Here is a 24,029-nt window from a genome sequence, read left to right as displayed (position 1 = left end):
CACCGTAATTGTGACTAATACATCATCGAGAACTGGCTTGTCTGTGCCGTTCTAGGAATGAGCAGGAGAAAGTCGTGCCAAATTACCCAATGTACGATCGATGCTCCTTCCGTGACTGTTATACCTTGAGCGCGTGTGCCCACGGGTCACGGAGGCTGCGTTCGCAGCGGTATAGACAGCCATAGTTGAAATCTTAATTTTCATTCTGCGCTATTCATTGCGTGAACGGATAAGACATGCGGTTTATTTAATCGCGGAAATGGAAGCCCTGTGCCCAGTACTACGAGGTGCCTGGATGCAGCATTATACGTTAACCTTTTACGAAACCTGTGGCCAGAGAATATGCGGCAGATTAAGCCACCTAAATATTAACTTCTTCCAATTATTTCTGAACTGGAAACTTCTGCACAGCTTGGAACTATAAAACAAAAGAAATTCTGGGTTCTATGTCCAGATACCGCAGTGATAAGGGACTTCCCAGTGGAGAGCTATCAATTTGTTTTGACCACTTGGCGTTCTTTAACGTGCATACAATGCATGGTAGGGAACCATTGTTGCATCCCGCCCCCATTTCAATGCGACCGGCGCCAACCACGCAGGTTTCGAATTAAAAAAATATAAGGAAACTAAGTTTATGCCTCTCAAAGCCGAAACACATATACGAAAAATCAACACAAGAACGAGTAGGCATTTGTCTTTTTCCAACAATCGATTTTAAACAAGTTAATAATTATCACCTCCTTTTGCACATAGCTTCTTGCAAGGCTAGTGAAATGATAGACCAAAAACAAAGGCGGTGAAAAAGTCTGTATTATACTAGTACATGTGCTAAATCATATGTACACAGGCGTTTCGAAGTGGCTAGATTTTTACTGCCCACTGATAGAGCACCGGAACCATGATCCTGCGACACTTTGAAGCCCATTTTTATTTATTATTATTCTCCTCGAGATTTGATATGACACCTGTAAATCTTTTGCGTGCAGGGTTATTCGCAAAATGTTTATTGCTTCCTCCTACAAACGCAATGAACGCGGCCGGTAGGGTAGCATACATTTCCTTTTCTTTTCTGTATATTTCGCTACAATTGTATCTCCGGAGTATAAAGCCGTTGAATAATTCATTTGGCTTCCAATTAGTTGTTTCCTGAAGCGACAAGATTTATTTATTTATTTATTTATTTATTTATTTATTTATTTATTTATTTATTTATTTATTTATTTATTTATTTATTTATTCATTCATTCATTCATTTGAATACCTTCAGGCGCATAAGGCGTTAAAGAAGGGAGTGGTAACAATAAATGGAAAAGAAACACAAGGCAAATATAAGGTAACATATTCAAGCGCACTTTTAAAGTCACTAGGGCCCGTAATAGATGCAATGGAAGTGGGCAAGTGGTTCCAGTAATTAGAAGTTTGAGGAATGAAAGAATGAAAGTGTTGCTTAGTGTGACGACGAGGAACAAACACTTTATAACAATGACCTATACGAGATTATATGAATGAAGGGTGGGAAAGGAGTTGTTGCTTAAGACGAGGGTTGTGGAAGTAATTCTTATGAAATAAGGAGAGACGTGTTATTTTTCTGTGTCAGAAAAGGGACGGAAGCTGTAGCGCTGTTTCCATAGATGAAACACTGGAAAGGCGGGAGTAGTTGGAATAAATGAAGCGTGGTCTACGATTCAGCACAGCTTCAAGGTTACTAACAAGACTTTCACTAAATGGATCCCACACTACTGATGGATATTGTAGTCTGGAACGAACAAAAGTTTTATAAAGAAGGAGTTTAAGAGAAGAAGGGGCCATTGAAAGATTACCGTGCGCAATTACCCAAGCATACGGTTAGCATTGCTCACACTATAATTATTGCGAGGTTACGAAGACAGGTTAGAATTATTGTGGACCCCTCAGTATTTGTAAGTAGTCACTTCTTCGAGAGGGAAACCATTTATGTTATACGTGCAAGTGTTAGTGGAGAGTTAACAAGAAATTTTCGTTAGAAAAAAAATGGGGTTTTACATGCCAAAACCACTTTCTGATTATGAGGCACGCCGTAGTGTAAGACTTTGGAAATTTCGACCATCTGGCGTTGTTTAACGTGCGCTTAAATCTAAGCACACGGGTTTTTTCGCCTCCAGCGAAATGCAGCCGCCGTGGCCGAGATTTGCCCTGCAGTGGGCGTAACCATGCTGATGATGACGATGATGATCATGACCTAGTTTGATAGCCCAACTGGAGCGAGGTCATCGCGTTGCCCTTCGACTAATGGTTGGATTACCTCGTGAGGCGCAATCTATTGCATTACTCACTGAAGCGCATCAGTTACCTCTGAGGCTGCAAGCAGATCAGAGAGCTCTGTATCATATTGAGCGTCTGCACCGCGCATCGAATGGTCAATCGCTCCTTGATCGTCTCATTCACCGCCCGTTATCTCGCATGGGAAAAATAGCGGCATTATTTATGAATATCACTACCATTTCTGAACATGCTGCTTCAGATACGTCTCCACCTCCAAAAGGTATCACGAAACACGTATTCCCCATTTACCTCAGAATCCCTGACATGCACAAAAAGTCTGATATGGCTGTTACGGCAATATTCCAATTTGCTCAGTCTCGATTGTTCGAAAAGTTTCCAGATTATCTTGGAGTTTTCACAGATGCATTTGTACACACCGACGGTCAAGGCGCCTCTGCAGCTTTTTTCTGCCCATCAACTCAAGTACGGCGTATCTTTCAAGTACATCATCCAACTTCGTCAACAACTGCAGAACTAGCAGCGATTAATGTTGCATTGAAATACGTGCAAGAGGAGTTAACTACATCGAAAGTTGTCATCTTTACGGACTCCCGTGCTGCCCTTAGCAGGTTACAACGCAGTGAGCTTGATTGTCCACTTGTGCCCAGCATTAATGACTCTGCGAGCAAAATTACATCACGTGGGGTATCTCTCGTTGCTCAATGGATACCTGCACACGTAGGAATCGCCGAAAATGAAGAGGCTAATCGGCTCGCTTCAAGTTGCGCTCATAACAACTGTGACTGCCCAGAAATGTTGTGCAAGCTTGATGACGCTCGTCTGCTGATTCGTCGCCACCTACTCAAGCAGCATGCAGATCAGCGCGTCGGAAATGGAACGTTCCCGCCCCGTGTTCGCGTTCGAGGCTTGCCTCGTCGCGCTAGAGCACAACTGCTCAAGCTGAGGGTTGGTTGCGGGAACGTGCACGAACGTGAATACAGACAAGGCCGTGTGGCAAGTCCATTGTGTACGTCTTGTGGCTGCTGCGAGACACTTCAGCACCTTATATTTGAGTGTCCCGCTTTCAGTGCGCAGCGCATAACGCTAGTGAGAAGCTATCATCTCCTTGGTCTGCGGTGTGCGACACTCGAGGAATGTTTATACCCCAGTGGTTGTGCATCTAAACGTGGTCAGGCCCATCGCCCCCTACTAACCTTTCTAGGGTCAACTAACTTAGGTTCACGTTTGTAGCATGAACATTCAACATTCTGTAGTAGCGTGACCTTCAGTGACCAGCCCTACTGTGTGTCATCTATACTGTGTTCTAACGCTTCTTCCTTCGAAGATGGGAGGTGGCGAGTTCAAACACCTTGTAGTGTATATGGTGAACCGTACCGGTGAAACCGTGTTTGCGTGCAGCTGTACTTGGCGTCTCATCGTGGAGCGCACAATTAGCCGCCTAGCGAACTAGCCATGGATGTGATTAATAATTGTGGAGGCTGTTCGACGCGGCATCACTTTAGTTCCGGCTGCAGAGTCGAAACTCGGCGGAATAACGTGCGTAGTGTACTGTGTTCTACTTTAGTCTTTATATTTGTCCTGTTGCTCTTCCTTTCCTCTCTCCTCCTCTCCTTCCTACCTTCCATTTCTGTGTTGCTGTCATCTCTCTTCAGAACAGTAGGCAGGCGTTGTGCTCCTTCCGGTGGCAGTTGCCAGCCTGCTCGTCGCTTATCCTTTCCTGTAAACTGTGTACATGTCTATACGTGTTGAAGACAAATAATAATAATAATAATAATAATAATAATAATAATAATAATAATAATAATAATAATAATAATAATAATTACGCCCACTGCAGGGCAAAGGCCTCTCCCATAATTCTCCAAGCACCCCGTTCCTGTGCTAATTGTGGTCATGTTGTCCCTGCAAACTTCTTAATCTCATCTGCCCACCTAACTTTCTGCCGCCCCCTGCTACGCCTACCTTCCCTTGGAATCCAGTCCGTAACCCTTAATGAACATACGTTAGCTTCCCTCCTCATTACATGTCCTACCCATGCTCCCCATTTCTTTTTCTTCATTTCAACTAAGATGTCGTTAACTCGCGTTTGTCCCCTAACCCAATCTGCTGTTTTCTTATCCCTTCACGTTACACCCATCATGCTTCTTTCCCTAGCTCGTTGCGTCGTCCTCAATTTAAGTAGAACCTTTTTAGTAAGCCTCCACGTTTCTGCCCCGTACGTGAGTACTGGTAAGACACAGCTGTTATACACTTTTCTCTTGAGGGATATTGGCAACCTGCTGTTCATTATCTGAGAATGCCTGCCAAACGCACCCCAGCCCTTTCTTATTCTTCTCATTATCTCAGTCTCATGATCCGGATCTGCGGTCCCTATCTGCCCCAAGTAGATGAATTCCCTTACCACTAGTGCCTCGCTACCTGTCGTAAACTGCTGTTCTCTTCCGAGACTGTTAAACATTACTTTAGTTTTATGGAGATTAATTTGTAGACCCATCCTTCTGCTTTCCTTCTCCAGGTAAGTTAGCACGCATTGCAATTGGTCCCCAGAGTTACTAATAAGGCAATATAACCAGCGAATCGGAAGTTACTAAGGTATTCTCCATTAACTCTGATCCGCAATTCTTCCCAATCAAGGTATCGGAATACCTCCTGTAAACACGCTGTGAATAGCATTGGAGAGATCGTATCTCCTTGCCTGACGCCTTTCTTTATTGGGATTTCGTTGCTTTCTTTATGGCCGTGGAGCCGCTGTAGATATCTTTCAGTATTTTTACATACGGCTCGTCTACACCCTGATTCCGTAATGCCTCCATGATTGCTGAGGTTTCGACTGAATTAAACGCTTTCTCGTAATCAATGAAAGCTATATGTAAGGGTTGGTTATGTTCCGCACATTTCTCTATCATATGATTGATAGTGTGTACATGGTCTATTGTTGAGTAGCCATTACGGAATCCTGCCTGGTTCTTTGGTTCAGAGAAATCTAAGGTGTTCCTGATTCTATTTGCGAGAACCTTAGTAAATACTTTGTAGGCAACGGACAGTAAGCTGAGCAGTCTCTAATTTTTCAAGTCTTTGGCATCCCCTTTCTTATGGATTAGGACTATGTTAACGTTCTTCCAAGATTCCGGTACGCTCGAGGTCATGAGGCGTTGCGTATACAGGGTTGCCAGTTTTTCTAGAACAATCTGCCCACCATCCTTCAACAAATCCGCTGTTACCTGATCCTCCCCAGCTGCCTTCCCGCTTTGCATAGCTCCCAAGACTTTCTTTACTTCTTCCGCTGTAACTTGTGAGATTTGAAACTCCTCTAGACTATTCTATCTACCATTATCGTCGTCGGTGCCACTAGTACTCTAAAAATCTCTATAAAACTCCTCAGCCACTCCTCAGCACGGGTAGTGGTAAATATAAAACTATCGTTGATTCACCTACATGCAACATACTTCGATATCAGCCCACATTGCTATGACACTCGCTTGCGAAGGTCACCCATCAGCGCGAACGCATGACGACGACTGTTTCATGCCGACGCAGTTATGATGGAATGAAGGAGGTATGATATCGGTGGAACGAAAACGCATTCTAATGACGACGGCATTACGAAAATGAGTTGTCGATTCCTAAATATAACGATGGTGTGACGTTATTCTCGTTCTCATTCTCGTTATGTTGCCACGTGTAACGTGGCAACATAACGAGAATGAAATGAATATAAGTTAATGACGATGATGGCGTGACGAGGACGATATGAAGATGACCGGATGAAGAAGCGGGAACGACGACGATAGCACGACCAAGACGGCATGACGGCTATGGTATAACAGCTGACGCGTGATAGCGTCTGTGTGACGACAATCCAATTAAGACGATGACATTACAGCGGCGGCATAAACACGGTTTGATGACAACACCGTGATTACGATACAATTCAGAACAAGGAATGACGTCGATGGTCGGTAGACGGTGTCAGGACAATAGGATGATGATATTGAAGTGATGACGATGGGGAAGAGACAGAGGACAACGATAGCATAGCCACAGCTATATGACGACGACGGCGTGACAAAAGTCGAATGTCGAAGTTACAATGATGATGATGAAACGACCGCGACGGCATCCCGACGAAGGTATGACAACGAATGCGGGGCGACCGTGTGACGACGACCTAACAATAGTATGAAGCGAAATGGATGATGACGAGCGTACGATGACAATGGCACAACAATGACGGTATCACGAAATCTCTGTGACGACGGTAGCGTGACGGCGATGATCATTGTGACGATGGGTCACAATGATGATGATGACACGATTACGACGGCGTCCCAACTACGGTCTCACAACGGAGGTATGATAGCGACTGACGACGACAGCATGACGAGATTGGCATAATCACGATTGAATGAGAATTATACAGTGAAAATGGCGAAGAAAAATGGACGTCGACCGAACGACGACGGCATGACAATAATGATATGAGGTTACTGCTGTGATGAAAGTGATAAAACGACAGTGTGATGATGACGTCATGACGATGTCTGTGTGACGATGGTGGCGTGATGAAGACAGCATGACGAGAGTCGGATGACAAAGCTGGAAAGACGACAATGCAACGACCACAACGGCATCACCACCCCCGAGCAAATATATCTAGTTAGCTAAACTAGTAGATTGTACCACTGGGTCAAAGCAGAAGGCGTGACGACGACAGTATGACGATAGTAAGATCACGAAGCTGGAATGACAACGACTGAGTGATCGCGACGGCATCACTATGATGGTATGAAAAGAAATGTATGATGATTGTATGACGAAGATGGCGCTCTCGAATGAGGTCGATGCGGAATCTACGATGACACCAATACATGAGCCCGTGCCTACTAGCTGGCCCACGCTATTAGACAACTTGGGCGACTGGGTTGGCGTAGAAGGCATGACGACGGCATGACGACGGTCAGATCACGAAGCTGGAATGACGTAAAGGGAATGACTCCGACGTCATCATAACCAGGAGCCCATACCTAGTGGCCCAAGCAAGTGGACAACTTGGGCGCCAGCGTAAGAGGCTGAATGATAGATAGATAGATAGATAGATAGATAGATAGATAGATAGATAGATAGATAGATAGATAGATAGATAGATAGATAGATAGATAGATAGATAAAATTCCATGCTGGAACATCAATTACCTAACCGTATCTTGGATAAAAATTTATTTGTCATCCCGTAAGCAAGTCGCCATCATCGATAACTACATTTCCAATATTATTGATGCAACATTTGGCGTACCACAAAGAAAGAAGCGTACTAGGAGCATTACTTTTTCTTATTTAAATTAACAACCTGCCATCCGAAATACTGTTAAGTGTTATCCATTCGCTTGTTCGCAAACGACTGTTATGATCTGTCGTCACATCTGTTCACTTTCCACTCAAAAAAATTATGGGGTTTTACGTGCCAAAACCACTTTCTGATTATAAGGCACGCCGTAGTGGAGGACACCAGAAATTTCGACCACCTGGGGTTCTTTAACGTGCGCCTATATCTAAACACACCGGTGTTTTCGCATTTCGCCCCCATCGAAATGCGGCCGCCGTGGCCGGGATTCAATCCCGCGACCTCGTGCTCAGCAGCCCAACACCATAGCCGCTGAGCAACCACGGCGGGTACTTTCCACTCACGTCGGTCTTCAACGAGAACTTGGCCGTATTACTAACTGGTGATCTTCTAGGCAAATGACCCTTAACACTGATAAATACAAACTAATAGCATTCACGTGCAAAGAGATGGTCTGGCGCATTCGATTTCTCACTGGATAACAACTCCGTTAGGCGCACAAAGTCATCCAAGTACCTCGTTGTTCTCCTTACACTTAACATGTCATAGTCTGTTCACATCGAAAAAATAACTGCTGAAGGTTCACGTATGCTCGGTTATCTTAAACAAAACCTTCGCAGTGCTAATGCACGCGCTCACCAGAAAAATCGTCTATAAGCTATAACTCAAATTTGTCGCCTCTATTTGATTATCTCATCAACTTACCTAATCGTGACAGTTGGGTTAGTTCAAAACCGCGCCGCCCGCTTCATTGTCACAGATTATCACCACGACTCTAGTGTGACTAGCATTATGCTATTTTTATCCCTCTCATCTCTCGAATCGCGAAGACCCATTGCATTGATTTGCCCATACCGCAAAATAATCTATAGCAAGCGCTCTTCAACTCTGCTACTGATTCCCCCAACTCGTGCTTCTCGGAGTCTACATAATCATCGCATCTTCCAGCGTATCTTTGGCCGAACCAATGCTTTCAATTCAGCAGCATTGCCACGTGCCATTCAGCACTGAAATAACCTAACAAACGACAAGTTGACCTTCTTGAACCTGTATCCTTCAGAGCACGCCTAAACATAGCATTTATGGAATTCATAGAAAGCTTACTACACGCCCAAATTATCTCTAGTAAAACGATATATGGGCTTTTCATGCTTCATTTATTGCTTTACTTGAAGTTTGTTAGAGGCTAGTTCTTTCATGTTGAGCCGCTAGCATGTGTGTAATTTCTTTGTACTCATTTTCCCTATTTCATACATTCATTTGGTTTCCTTACAGCGTTATTTCTATATGTTAAAACTTGTTCTTTCTTCTTTTACCGCTAACAGCTTTGCCTTTAAAAATGGAACGCGATAGCATTCAAACATACCGCACTGCTTCTCACGCTTCCCGGCAACTGCAGCACATGTAACCGTAATGTTTACCAGGAAAGCGGCGAGCGTTACGCACGAAGGCGAGCTTTCTGGCAGAAAGGTGGCCTCTTCCGTGGGCCGATCGCGGAGGCCGCGCATATCCGCGCCAAGAAAGTTGCATCATTTTCAGGTTTCTGTCTTTTTTTAGCACTTATGATATTTATGTCTGAGACCCTTCAACAACTTCGCTGCCGGTGTTTTGCTCCATGACATTTGTTTGCAGGCTGTCCATTCTCAAAATTTAGAAGAATAATTTTGTCAAGAATGTAAGACAAGATATGAGCAACATTATTCATAGAATGATGCGGCAGTATAACCTGGATACCCCGCATGTCATACAGTATGGTGTGGCATATGCATATACCTAAATTTATACGGCAATTTTCGCTCGCGGACAATTCGCGGACGCCGGGGTCAACACCGGGTTTTCTACGACATTAGGACCTTAACGCTATCACGTTACAACAAGCATTCGAACGATCAATAAAGCATTGCACCCACCTCAGCAGTTGCAATGGTGTTGGAACTGCTTCGCGTGACATCCACTTTCGCAGGGCCGGGATGGCGAATAACTTTTTTTTTCTAATTAATTTGTATCCTCGCATTACGCAATACCTTTTCGGGGGCCTGTGAGGTGTGAGGCAATTGAATGAATGAATGAATGAATGAATGAATGAATGAATGAATGAATGAATGAATGAATGAATGAATGAATAAATAAATAAATAAATAAATAAATAAATGTCACTGGTGTAAAGAGTGGAATATGGATTTGAACATTGATAAGAGTGTGCTTTTCGAGTAACGCGAAAAATAAATGTTAGCTGTTAGCAATATTGCCTCCACAACGCTCACATTAGCAAGGTTTCACAATATAAACATCAAGGAATAACGCTTAACAACCGATTAAACTGGGGAACTCATATCTCTGAGATCTGTTCAACTGCATTCTGGAAGCTCTGTTTCTTCAGAAGAAAATTAAAGCCTACTCCTAGCCATATTAAGCTATTGGCTTATAATACTTTCATCAGGTCCAAACTTGAATACTCGTCCGTAATTTGGGACCCGCACACTAAGAAACACACCTGTCAATTAGCGCTCGTTCAGAGAAAGGCAGTACGTTTCACTTTTCATAAATACAGAAGGTCAGATTCCCCAACACAGCTTATGAAGGACAATAATATCCCGTTGCTTAGTACACGTAGAAAACTGAACCGCGTTTCCTTCCTTCATAAAATTTTGGCAAGGAAGCTTAGCATTGCTTCCCCCTAATTCCTCAGGCACTCCACTAATCGAAGGATCCGTCATAGTAGGGAACACTCATTACAGCTTATTTTTGCTAAAAGAAACTCATTTAAGCACAGTTTATTCCCTCAAACAATAGCTGATTGGAACGCGCTTCCCGAATCGTTTTCTCGCTCTCCTGACGTGGAACGTGCCCTTCAAACTTTATTCCTTCAGTAGAAAGGAAACAATTTTCTTATGAGGAATTTCAATATTTATTGTTTCTCCTTTCTGTTGTCATCTTTTAATTTTTTATTCTGTTGTATGTCACATGAAATGTGTTTTTTTTTCTTTTTTTGCATGTACGTGCTGTTATGATTTGTGTTTTCATGCCCCTCCTGCTAGGGCCATTCTGGCCTGCAGTATTGTGAAACAGATGAATAAAAATAAAGGAATAGGGCTGAAGTAGGCAAAGAATGCTATTCGCATTAAAAGTATTTGCTCTATAAGATACAATGCAGAAGTGCACACTCACCGACGGCCTGACTTTTACTTCTAACATTAGTGTTCAGTGGAGCTGCAATAATAATCAGTTATGATTGAAAATGAACACTTTGGTGAAGCAGGTGGCTCTAGTTTGAATAAGACAACTTGCCCTGTGCAATATAGGAAAGTCTTAATGGAGTAACTATAGGGCATTCAGCTCTGGTCACACATTCCTGCTAACCTTGGTTGGGTTGAAGGTTGAACCATAGTTAAGGTTGCTACTGCTGAACTGTAATTTTGGAGAAAAAAATCAAACCATAAATATTTTGTTATGGTGCTTTGGCTGCACAAATAAACGCGCTTAGCTTGTTACGTCAACTAAGCATGGATGCCTTATGTTTGCAATCGCCAAAGCATTAGACGTTCGTTGTCTATCCTCTTTTTTATCCCGAGTATTGACGCGCGTGTCACTGCTCAACATGTTAAATTGCAGAGAGACTCGATCCGTGAATGAGATTCGACGAAAAAGGACAATGCTCGCCGATATCGTCGTGGCTTGTCACTGTTGCTCGTTTATGGGGGTGTAAATTCATCCTTACAGTAAATGGTGCAATATGTAACTCATAGTTGCGGCGATATGAATGATTCTTCGCCATTCCTACTAGAACGCGACAGTGTGCTCAATAGTGGAATATATCAGCCGGTTTTATTCTTTTACGCTGCAGATTCAGCAAAACCGGACAACCGTTTTGGTAAGTGGCTATGAACGTGACCGCCTTTCGGCATCCAATGTGTAACTGTCATTGCTCAAGAATTCATTTCAATGTTCAGTCATGCTTCCAGCGTCTGGCCCAAGAACGCCATCAAATTTCGGTAAGTGTTCAATAAATTGTATTGCACGTTTTTCTTCTTTTGTTTTTTTCTCGTATTTCATGACGACATGAATTGTTGTTTCAAGAAGTTTAGCCACTGGTCTCGTCAATTTAGCTATCTCATTATGTTCATCCAGCTGCTTACCTTTCCTGCGTTGGACATATATATATATATACTGTATGCTCAAGTTTTGGTGTCCTTTCTTGTCTAGCAGCCTTGAGATTTCTCTGAATACCAGGTTGCTTATGTGTTCCGAAAATTATCAACGTTGTTTTATAAGTAACGAAACCGAAACTTGAGTATATATCAAACACGCCTTTCATCCCTGCAACCGCGTTTCTGCAGGCCTCAGGCCTAATTGATTGACTGTCTTCCTCAAAATTAAGCTTCATGTTGAAAAAAGCCAGAAAGCTTACTGCAATATAACTTCACAACTAACGTGTTCGATATACTTTTCTTTTTCAGTGACAAGGCCGACGTTCTTTACTGACAGCCGTAAGTCAACAATTTATCTACAGAGACAGTAATAATTTTTTGTCAATTTAGGTAGCCAACCGAGCGTTACGAACACCCTGATTGGCTGAAGACATACGTTGTTCACCGAAACGGAGGCGATTGCATTATTTGCATATTTCTAAATTTCTGGGCCACCCGCAAGATGCACGCTAACTTTGAGGAACCTAACATAACTTATGTAGCAGGATGCGTGCGTTGCACGAAATAAGGATAATTAGGTCCAACGTTGACGTTTGTAGCCCCACAGGTCCGTCCTTAGCACGTTGTCGTGCTTACGATTGTACATTTGCTTGAAGAATGTATCTTTAGCAGCGCAAGTTGTAAATCTAACTCGATCTTATGTGGGCTAGACATAAATCTTTGTAGAGACACTGTGCTCCCTGCCTGTGATCTGGCGTATGTGTGTACTACACTATACATGCTAAATGTCTTTACTACTTTCGATCATTATATCAGCTTAATGCAGTGATCGCAGTGCTTTCGCACTGTATATGTGCGTGCGTATGTACGTGTGTCTTATACGTGAATGCAATGCTTCTGTGTCTTGCGTGACCCGTGGCGTAAAAGTAAGTGCCCCATTCCTTGTGTGTTCCCTCTACATTGACGAAAGTATAGTCATAGCAAACAAATCCACTTCAATGTTATCGATAATCTACAACAGTGCTGGTAGCAAAATGATATCTGTGAATAACAAGTTTGCACCGCTACGGCGAACCTTTCGTCCAGAAAAAGTACACATTTCAGCCGCTGCTGCTGGAATTGTGCACTTCATAGTTATGCGTCGAAAATAGAATCACTGCTGTAAATAATGACCTTTAATATATGTTGCATGTGTCAAGAACTTATCTTTGAACTCATGCACCTAGAGAGCTTACCATGTATAGCCAATGCGTGCTAGAGGAAATATTTCCAGTATGGAACACCAGATGCTCGAGATGCAAGAAATTCAAGAAACTACTAAGTCATCGATAGGCACAAATAATATTTTGGCCCACAATACTGTTATAAGCAGGAATATTTTCATGAGCGCCAAAATATTCTCAAACCAAACACCACAGAATCCCACTACTCTTGGGTAGAGGAAAGTGCATGCGTGTGCTTGGAAGCAAACATCTTTGAATGCCCAGATTAACGCCCAACAATGTGGTCATTATAGCTGTTGCGTCAGAGACTCGCGACGTGGGAACAATAGAATGGAGAACTAGCTGCGAAGCACACAATATTTGCAAGGCGGAAAGGAAGCCCAGAAGACAGCCCACGTCATGACCACAGGAACGTTTAATAGCTCATAATAACTGCGTGCATTATGTAAACAGTCTAAACCATTGAGGTAATCGTCGCATTGACTAACGATGATAAAGCTAGCAGTAATAAGCCTACCTTTCTTTCTCATCCGACCCTTTCGTGGCGTCATCCTATCCTCAGAGCTTGAGGCGAAATTGAACAACGGAAATTAACATAAACTGTGTTTAAATGAATCAGACGAAGCTGCCGCTCGGAGAGCACGCGACAGAATTAACCATACACAGGGGCCCACTCTTAAAGCGAACACGTGAGTGCAATATGTGTCTAGTTCCTCTCTCAATAGAGCACGATCGCCTAGACTTGCATCACATAACTTCCGATTTGTCGCTCTGACTTCTTTCGAAGCACCTGTGCACTGCACTAAGCAATGTGGCAGGTGCACATTCGAGTGTTCCAATTACCCGTTCACCGCACAGTACGTAAATAAATTTCCACAACCCCTTTCACAGTCTGCGTCCTTTTCGTAAATTCCTTAGGAACGTATCACGTCTTTCTATTTAAAGTGTATGTATGTTCCATAGCCAAATTCGGCTCATCATGTTTCCTTTCCCCCATTTTTGGTACACACATACCCAAATGGTCGATTCAGTAATATCTCTAGACTCTTAAATGTGTGAGGCTATGCGTTCATAGCGTACCTAGGCGTACCTAGATGTATCTAGACGTAAAATAAAGAAGGCTACAGTCTTCCTTTGCCCTTCAGCCATAAATTTCTATAGAAGGGCCCCAGAAGCCTTGCCATTGCTTCTGAGATTGGGCAGCCCGCAGACGCGAGCGATTTGGATGACCATTGCACTGAATATATGTAGAACTGTACATGCGCTCTCTGAGGCTACTTGCAGCTCTTGGCCAGTGCTGGATAGCGCGCTTTGAGAAGCCTTAAATGGACGTTTGGCAACGCTCCTCCAAAATCTGACGCGGGTCGCATGCAGGCAACTGAAAGTGTGTCAATCTTGCCGACGAAGTAACATCAGAAAAAAAAGGCGATTAGAGAAGTGGATATCGTGGATGAATGGCATCGTCTCTTCTTTTTCTTCTGAAGCATGCTAGCAGCAGTACTTCTCTCTGATGTTTCGTTCTGCAAGACGTCTCAAATGCGTACTGTGCATAGATCGCGTACGCTCAGCAGCTGGTGGCCCGCGATTCATAATTAAATTGTGGGATTCACACTCCCGGAACGGGACTCTTGCTCATAAAGGACGGCTTAATACAGGGCTCCAAGTTTACTTTTACTACCTAGGCTTCGTTACCGTGTCTCTAAGTACAAGAACGTTCGTACACTTTCGTACACTCGTTTGTGTGTTCTCTTCCGCTGTCCCCGTCTTTATTTTCGGTCGATATGATAGGCAGTAAAAACCAACTAGGCCAAACTGAAGTTTTTCTGCAGTTTGTTATAACACGGTTTAACTGTAAATTCAATTGATTGACGCTTACTTACCTCCGCTAACGCCTATATCATGCCTCTATTGCAGCTCCGCGACCGACTACAGCACCTCGAGTGCTTGTACCCACAAGTAAGTGACAGACCAAATATTTTGTTTAAGATATAATTTTATTTCGGATATGCTTTCTAGGCAGATTTTCATCTTTCTTTCGACATTTTGAACTTGTTTCATTCCGTTTGAACTAAGTTTTAAAAAATGATTTGTAGTTATTCCCAATATACCCGGAAAATGTAAAGTGTTTTTGAGACATTGTGTAGGAATTCAAAGGAAATTAAAAGACATAAATAGACATGACCAATTATGCTTTCTTTGTTTGCAATCGTACCGTGTTATTTATGCGTAATGTTATTCGTGAATTCGAGCTGATAAGAAACGAAGGATTTTGTTCCGAAAAAAACATTCCCTAATTTATGCTCCTTAAATTAGCTTTTAGCGCATCTTACCTTAAACTGCAAGCTATGAGCATGATGAAAAGTGTATCTGCCAAACAATAAGGCCAAAATTACGGAGTCAACAGCATTCTGACTTTATGCGGCCTATTAACTTTCATCTAGTTTCTAGTCATGTCTTCTATACTTGGCAACATAACATAATATAAACAAAGGCCGCAGGTACAAATGATAGCAACAATACCGACAACAATAACTCACTCAGCGCCTCATCGTATGGTATTTATTTGTTCATGTACATTACAGGTTCCAGTTCGGAATACTGCGGTGAGGGGGGCGTATACAGAAATAACCAATACTTATTTCGGTGAACTAAGAGCTACAAACAGAGGGTTATTTATTGCATGTATGAGCTTGTATAAAAACATAATTGCACTTTAATTATCACATATGTCCTTCCCCACAAGAATATTATCGACAACCAACGCTGTTATTTCCAGTACAGCGCTGCCGCACGCCGTACGAGTGTCTAATTGCAAAGTTATTTACTCCACTTGTTGCATCTGGTCGCAATTCTTCTTGCGATCAGCTCCAGGGCCCGCGCCACCACCACCACCACCGCCACCACCGCGGCCGCCAGCACCATTCCGGCCTCCGACGTTCGCACCAACCACGCCTCAGCCAGCACCGCAAAGGCCGACGAACTTCAGACCGGTGACACAGCGGACGACGACCCTGAGACCTGCGACACTGAGACCTACTACTCAAAGGCCTACGACGGAGAGGTTTACGACTCAGAGGCCTACGACACAAAGACCCACATCACAAAGGCCTACGACGGAGAGGCTCACGACCCAGAGGCCCACGACCCAGAGGCCCACGACACAGAGGCCCACGACACAGAGGCCCACGACACAGAGGCCGACGACACCGAGACCCACGACATTGCGGTTAACGACGGCAAGGCTGACGACTCCGAGACCGACGCTACCGAGCCAGACGACGCCAAGGCCCACAACACAAAGGCCGACGACACAGAGACCCGTGACGCAGAGGCCTACAGTGCCGAGACCTGCGCCATCCTTGAGACCTACGATTCTGCAGGAGCTGCCGCCTACTCCAAGGCTCGCTTTCCGGCCGGGCAGTACGTACAGCGAACTGTCATAGCTTATAACAAAGTCATAGCGCTGTGACCTAAATATCATCTGCAAAAAAAACTAGGACTTAAGGTTCGCCATTGAAAGTGCAATGCGATAGCGTTATCGGGACCCGTTCGCATCGCGTTCTCGTTCACTTGTCGTGTTCTTGAGTCAGATAACTAACGTAATTACTACGAGCGCGCGCTCCAGCACTTTATGCAGAGTGCGGCATCGTCTTTCATCCTTGCGGCCTCCGCGAGCAGGCGTTCCTTCCCTCACGGCACGGTTGAGGGTTCCCCCAAGAAGGAAGATGGTTACTTTGCCTTTCCTATCGCAAAAAAAATTTTTTTATGCAATGAAAACCCATCCGATTGTTCAAGTACAATAAAGTATCACAATCGCCATTTATTTCGCATTATTATCTTACTCATAATTAGTACATTCATAATTACTCCTGTACGCGTCAGTACATGCCTCTAACACGCTTCATGCCTCTAACATGCCAGTACATGCCTCTAACACACACCCACTCACTAGGTCCCACTGGTATCTACACCTAGCGTCCACGCCCACTTAGACAGACTTCAAACGACAACTGGAAAAGGGGCTTGTGATTGAGTTTCCGCGTGATAGAATTATGGTTTCTCGTATATTCAAATTACAATCCGACGCTATCATGTCTGCAGGTTATGTGTAAGCAGTTCTTTACGAATGTTCTGATGCATTTTACCTTAAAAAATTCAATTATTTCAGTAATACTTATGCGCTCGGGATGATTTTGCTCTAAAGGACAACGCCGCCGACGCCGACACCGAATTTTCTGCGACACGGGGCCCTTAATGCTATGGCGTTATTCGCTGCAGTTCCCGCGTATCGCACTGTTAACGGACACATTGAAGCGGGAAGTGGAATTCTTACATGTGGCGCTCTCACCACTCGCGGTAGGATCCGCGTTTTCTTGCATCCCCGAATTTGTAAGTCGCACATTTAAACTGAAATTTTGTTTTCCTGCAAGTAGCAAAGTTGGAGGGTACTTTATCAGTGCTGTCCGGGCCAGTAACAAAGCACTCCCTCCTAATGACAACCCTTGTTAGGTAACGTCAACTACGCTCACCTAAAGCACTGTGATAAGGTCTCCAGCTTTTATTGTTTTTTTTTTGCTGTTGATGTCATTTTTTAGCGGAGAAAGGCAAGATAATATGCGTCTTGCCCGAAAGCAAGTTAAAACTAACAGCCTCAGCATATATTACAGATTGTCTTTTGTTATTATTAATTACAAATATTGAGACTGACGTGGCTATCAAGTCCTAACTCACCCAGCCAAAGTAATGTTATATTTGTGTTTTCTCAGCTTTCCAGAACACAGTTTCCAATGGGAGACAACCGACACCACTTTTCCCCGTCATCACGTCTCCACCACCCCAACGTGAGTTCCGGTATTGCTTTACGATGTGAGATTCCTTTGCACTTTACACTTTTACACTTGTATACAACTGAACACTGCGAGAGAAGCCACGCGACCATTTCGTGCGTGTACAATTACTGTGAGATTGCGTAAGGGTAGATGAAAGCGCCATTGAAAGGAAGGCACTTCTACGCCTCTAACGAGCCCTTCTGTTGAATATCGTAACTGCTTTCTTGTGCAAATAATAGCTGTTATTCGCGCGAAAAAATCTGCATAATCTTAGCTAATGGCACGCTACCGCCTTCTAACCTCATTTACTCGCGTATCGGTGGGCACAGTTGGCAGATGAACAGAGTGCGACCACCGCTGATTTCAATCTGTGTCGTCAGCCGTAGATTACAGAGTTGAAATGTGTCAGTTCACCTTTTAGACCGAGTGCAAAATTCGCATGTTCACTCATTCAGATCATGCGTACTGGTCAGAAATCTGCGACTTCTTTTCTTACAATAACCCTAGAGGAAAAATAGATAATAACTTAGAGAGTAAACAAAAAGCATTGTTCGCTCACAGATTCCAACACACGAGAGGGAGCTCAAGTGCACATCATTTCAGAACCGTCATTCGAGCTCCTAATTTTATAGACAGTGGCAAACCCGCGCCAAAAGCAACTGATTTACTCTCTTTTCAGGTCCGCCAAGTGCAATTTTTACGACGCGACAACCAACTCCATTTTTCCCCATCAACTCTGCACCCCCTTCACAGGGTGAGCCTCTTTATTATGGTTCGTTAGGTCGGTTATTCGTTAGGTCGGTTATGCTGGAACGTAGCGTTCTATTTGCGCATAGTGGGGACGTTACTGGTTATTGGGCAGTAACAGCCATCATAGGCACCCTCGTGACACTCTTTGTTAGGGAACAAAAGTAAGGTGCACCAGTGTCTCATTCATTTCATTTATTCTAAGTAGGGAGGTGGCAGGATGATGCAAAAAAGAAAAAAAATCTTGCAGTACTAAGCGGTAAATAAAAGAAACGAAATATTCCGATTAATTATAAGCACATATTCTGACTGTTCACCATCACTTGAATCTTCTAGCTGCTACTTAGCAAAGCTCCAAATAGATTTTTTGACGTCGGCAAATGGAGCGAATACTGCGCCCCGTATTCTAGATTTTGGAAAGCAAACCTTTCTAGGCCTGTTTCCCCTCCCTCCCCCTCTTTTCGCGGTTCTAGCTACTGGCTGCTTGGCGCTGGCTGTTTTCCTGCATGATTGCCTGTTAGCGGGTATAGCGCTAACCAGATCCGCGCGTAACAAACCGAAGCGGCCTGGCAGGCAGATGGGGCACGTACGCACGTACAGCTGCAACAGATGCACACCATTGTCATCATGCCGTTGTCGTCGGTCCCCGTCGTCTATTCATTGCCTTGGTGCCATTCTAATCATTCCTTCGTTGTCATGTCCCCCTCGTCATTCCATTCTCATCACTCTGTCGCGGGCATCACGCCGCCATCGTGGAGCCATCGTCGTGATAGCGCCGACGTAATTCCGTCGTGATCGTTCAGTCACCGTCGTACCTTCATTGTTGTCGTTGCGTCGTCGTCATAGAGTCACCTTCATGCTGTCGTGGTATATGGATTGTCATCATGCTGTCGAAGTGATTCTACTGCAGTCATGCCGTTGTCGTCGCGCTGTCATCGCCACTGTGCCATTGTCACGATCTCAGCTTCGTCATCCTACTGGTGTCATACCTATCCAGCCGTCACCGTGTACCATAGTCATCATTTATTTATCGTCATCTCATCATCATCAAGCCGTCGCCGAAATACCATCGCCATCATTGTATCGTCGTCATCCCGTTGTTTTCATTCCATTTAACGTAACGCTGATGCCGTCGCTCCAACATCGTCATGGCGTCATGCTATTGTTCTAATGACATTGTAGTCCCCGCGTCGTCGTCATGGTCATTGCATCTTCCTACGATTTTAGTAATGATTCAGTTTCGTCGTGCCATTGTCGTCATGTTGCTGTGGTTGTTCCATTGTCATCAGTCCGTCCTCATCATGCATGGGATGCGCATGGTCGAGCGCCACATGGTTAGGTTGAAAGAGGCGGTTTCCGGTGAAAATGTGTTCAATTTGGGATATGTTCATAGATGATGGCATGAAGACGACGATGACGACCGGGCTGGCAGCGTGATGAGGGTGATTTGACAACGAAGTTGACGGCGAAAGGATGACGAATGACAACGAAGTAATAATTACAATGGTGTGAAGGCAATGAAACGAGGAATGGACGACAACGGCATAGTGACGACGGAATGTTTTGTGTTGCATCAGCTGTGCCTTCTCGCTTTGCACTATATGGGGCACTTATATGCGGCACTACATGTGGTAATAGTTGATGGTGCAAGACAGCAGCCAGAAGCCAGAACACGAAAAGAGCGCAGCGTGTGAGGGCGGAAAAAGCGGAGAAAGCTTTCCCTTCTGAAAAAAATAACAGACACAATTCTAACAGCCTGCACACAAATCAAGCACTTCTGATTGGTGCGCTCAATAAACATACTCCGTAAATATTAGGTTCACTTTTCATAATCAATTGTAAGCGCACTGTATTTGTTTTATTAGGTATGACGTCGTTGCATTGTGAGCCTAGTTCCTTAGAACATTTTCCGCGTTTTCCTGCGTCCTGACTTAATTATACTTACTTCACAGGAATGTGCGTTGATGTGACCACTTATGTCAGCTGTTCATAGCGTAAATATTTGAGATGACATTAAGGCTGAGAGTTTTCCACTTATTTATGCGACATAAATTGAACATTTATTTCCTTTGTGCTGACATTAGATTTCATTGTGCTTTCTAACTTTTCCATACATGTATTTCTCTGTAAAAAGGGGTAGCAGATTAAACGTAGATGTTATGAGATGGCAGTACAGTGCAAAAATAATAAGAAAAAATTAAATTAGGTCATCATACCGGGTGACGCGGTATATACGCTCTGGCGTCATTAGGAGAATTCGTGTCTGTGCGTGTTGTAAAATATCCTTTATGAAAAGAAAGTGGACGTCGTTATGTATTCCCTTTATTTTTCATCCTTTTGTCTCTTCACACGTTGAAGGGTGTGGTTTGACATGATGCTGCAAAAGGGAGAAATCGGGAGACAGTGGATATGGTTTTTTGGCAACACCGAGTCTTGTTTTTTTTTTCTGGATATCATAGAAAGTCTCTCAACAGTTTTATACAACAGCTCAGTCGTATTACTCACGATCTCTGTCGTTGTTTTATGATGGGGTTTAGTCGTCAGTAGAAAATATAAACATTATGCATACGGTGAATGTAACGTCATTATGGCCATAAACTGGCGATGAACCCCACCAACACTGTTCAAAATCTGGCATGAGCAAAACTGACTAGCGGCCTCATGAGTAAAGCCTACGGTGCACTTAGTGGTGGACGTTTTTATTCCATTCCCGTAGAACAAACACAGGATGAAATATTTATTTCAGTCGATTTCATGCTGGTAGGTTTCGTCTTCCTGCTATCGGTACTAGGCCTGGCGCTTCCCTCACTTGTCCACTGTTCATCACTGAGCTTGTATGATTATTACTGCGCCGCCACTCAATGTGTACTATAATGCACATTTTATTCAATATTTACCAAATTAAATTATAACGTGATTAAGTTCCAAAGAGTTTTATGCGTATTCTGTTGTGAACTGTTTTAGTGTATTTACGCCACCTGACGGTCTTACTTTTTCGTTCTTCTTGCCTTTCTTCTGTTCTGTGCCAGATTGTTTTTTCATATTTGCCATGTATTTTCCCGATGGGAGAAGGAGTAGCCGCCGCCACTCAGAGGCCCCAGGATCTTCTAAACATTGGGTCGTCAAAAATCATTACGCGACATATTCACCCCAGATGGGATGTCTGATGCATGCGGAACTGCATGAAAAGCGTTTCATAATGCTCTTGGCGCCAGCATTCCAGAACATTGACACTAATTTGGTGCGATTGGTCGTGTCGTGATAGACGAAGAAGAGGGATGAAGTGCATTCCTACAACCGGGACATTACTGAAAAATTCAGGATGCAGTGTGAACATGGCACGCGACCACGCGGTGTTCGATCTTGTGTTGGTATGCATATAAAATGAGCTATTCTCTTATCAAATTTTAATATGAAATATTAGTGGCCGGTTGCTTTGCCCATGTGCACAGAGCAGCTGCTTATGGAATTTAACAGCGACATGAAACAAAAAATGGGTTTTCCAGCTCATAGTATACCAGATAATTATGAGCACAGACTTTTACATTCGTGAGCTGTCTTCAGGTCTGAGTAGTTTATGTTTCAAAAACGAGTATTGATTTTTGTTCTGTGAAAATTATCGCTGAACCTACCTTATCGCCGCCTTTCAACTAACATGCTTAACTTGTACCTTCATTTGCAGTCGGCGAAAGGTCTTTCAATGCCATCAACACTGCTCGCCCCTCCGTTCCAGTTCCTACGACGACGACGAGGAGACGTATTTTTGGTAACTCCCTTAAGAAAAAAAAAACGTATATTCTTGTGCTGCGTAGAATTTCACTGTTGTGCTGATAAGCATAACTTCCCCTACATTATGTGCATGTTAATAGCTTCCGAGTGGTAGCTTCCGAGTGGTTGTAAGAAAAAATGTTAGTGTTTGCGTACGTCTGTCTGTCAGGTGCAACATTCATTATTTCGTGCAGCAAGACTGCAAGACGAGACAGAAGCGAAGCAAACACAACACACTGACTCTTAAAAGAATTTAACTTGCGATACAAAAAGCAGAAAAATATAAGCATGTGGCGATTTCCAGGTTTTAAAAAGTGCTACTGGTTTCAGGCTGCACGTCTTATGCAAACATTCCTGCAATTTTCTTTTTCCGTGCTGGAATGTTTGCATAACACTAGCTTTATTCTAGGGCCGGCTTTTTGGAACATTCAAGTCTGCACATTTTCAAACAGGATTCATTTGAGGGTCAGCTCTGTGTCTTTACTGTATTTTCGTCCATTTTCTTCCTGTTGAGCTGCAGCTAATAATTATCCGACGTCAACTAGCCCACATTTCAGGTTCAACATTGCATGGGCTCTGCAAGTAAATTCAAAGTAAATTTGAAGCAAAGCAAGTAAATTCAAGCTCAAATGTCAGAAGCAGGGAAGATGTGTGAAAACCAAACCACTATTGTTGTGATGCAAAGCACGCTCGTGTGAATCCGAACGTAAGCCAGGGTTTTCTTGTGTCTTAAGTGCCATAATCACGATATATGATAATGAGGCACGCCGTAGTGGGGGACTACGCAATAAATTATGTGAAAGCTGGCGCCTTCCACTGAAACGAAAGGTCCGTGCCAACACGGATGCGCAGAGCTTGCTTCCGTGCGTGCCAGCATTAACGCATGTGATCATCTTATTCGACTATATGCTGCGAGCTCCGTGGAACTACCGTGACAGTGCTGTAGCGTGCAGGAACACAGTGACATTAAACAAGGCGTGGGCAGCTTCACATTTCATTAGCCAGATCTCCGGATTGAACGAGACAGTTACGGTTTCTCTGGCCGGGGATGTCCCCTTACGTCGAACCATAAGCACCCAATCTGTAGGCGCCCATAAGCTTAGTGGCCTCGCGGCCACCGAACTTCTGTGAAACAAACGCCCACCGTTCCTGCCCGTGTACAGTGATGGCCACCTTTTAGCTATACCACCACGTCACGTATGGAAGGGGAGAGGCGATGCATATTTTGCATTTATATGCCAACACGAATTCAAAGGTGCGCTAAGGCACCGCACGCCCAAATGAAACTCTTCGCCCGCTTTTGCAAGTGAACGAGGAATACACGTGTACAAGGGTTGATGCGCCTATTTCTCTGCAGCAAGACACACGTGCCGGTTTACGTGCAAAGAAACTGATTTCTCCAGCGTATGTCAATAGCCAGGCATAAAGAGAGTCGCTTAAGTCGTCCCTCCCACTGTGGTTAAAGAGACTGGCGTTTAACGGTTTCCTTTTCACCTCGATGCGAACGAAGGGGATTTCCGTTTTAGATCCACGCAGACTGACCGAGCAAGTTCGGAGTGAGCGGAAAAGTGCTAAGCACGCACGGTCGGCAGACATAAATATCGGGCTAATTCTTCTCTTAGTTCTGCATCGACAATCTACGAACCTCTCTCGAGCGCCTTTCCGCCAACCACCGCACACCGGACCACAATACTATGCAGAGCTTCCAATT

The 24,029-nt window shown here is 43.9% G+C and overlaps 1 protein-coding gene across 5 annotated transcripts in view; it reads left to right on the top strand.

Annotated features, from left to right (window-relative positions):
- LOC142584798 (uncharacterized) overlaps positions 1–24,029 on the top strand; it is an 84,015-nt gene that overhangs the window by 28,078 nt on the left and 31,908 nt on the right. For 3 of the 5 annotated variants that reach the window (XM_075695067.1, XM_075695068.1, XM_075695071.1), the window contains 8 exons: positions 11,448–11,474; positions 11,554–11,595; positions 12,061–12,090; positions 14,889–14,930; positions 15,840–16,394; positions 17,741–17,815; positions 18,483–18,557; positions 22,233–22,316. In XM_075695067.1, coding sequence (XP_075551182.1) covers positions 11,448–11,474; positions 11,554–11,595; positions 12,061–12,090; positions 14,889–14,930; positions 15,840–16,394; positions 17,741–17,815; positions 18,483–18,557; positions 22,233–22,316 — 930 coding nt within the window. The remainder of the gene's footprint in view (positions 1–11,447; positions 11,475–11,553; positions 11,596–12,060; positions 12,091–14,888; positions 14,931–15,839; positions 16,395–17,740; positions 17,816–18,482; positions 18,558–22,232; positions 22,317–24,029) is intronic. The other 2 variants (XM_075695069.1, XM_075695070.1) reach the window with 2 other exon arrangements.

This window comes from Dermacentor variabilis, chromosome 6, assembly GCF_050947875.1.
Source record: "Dermacentor variabilis isolate Ectoservices chromosome 6, ASM5094787v1, whole genome shotgun sequence".
NCBI classification, from domain to species: domain Eukaryota; kingdom Metazoa; phylum Arthropoda; class Arachnida; order Ixodida; family Ixodidae; genus Dermacentor; species Dermacentor variabilis.
The sequence above is the reverse complement of the archived record's forward strand: the minus strand, read 5'-3'. Positions and strand labels throughout refer to the sequence as shown.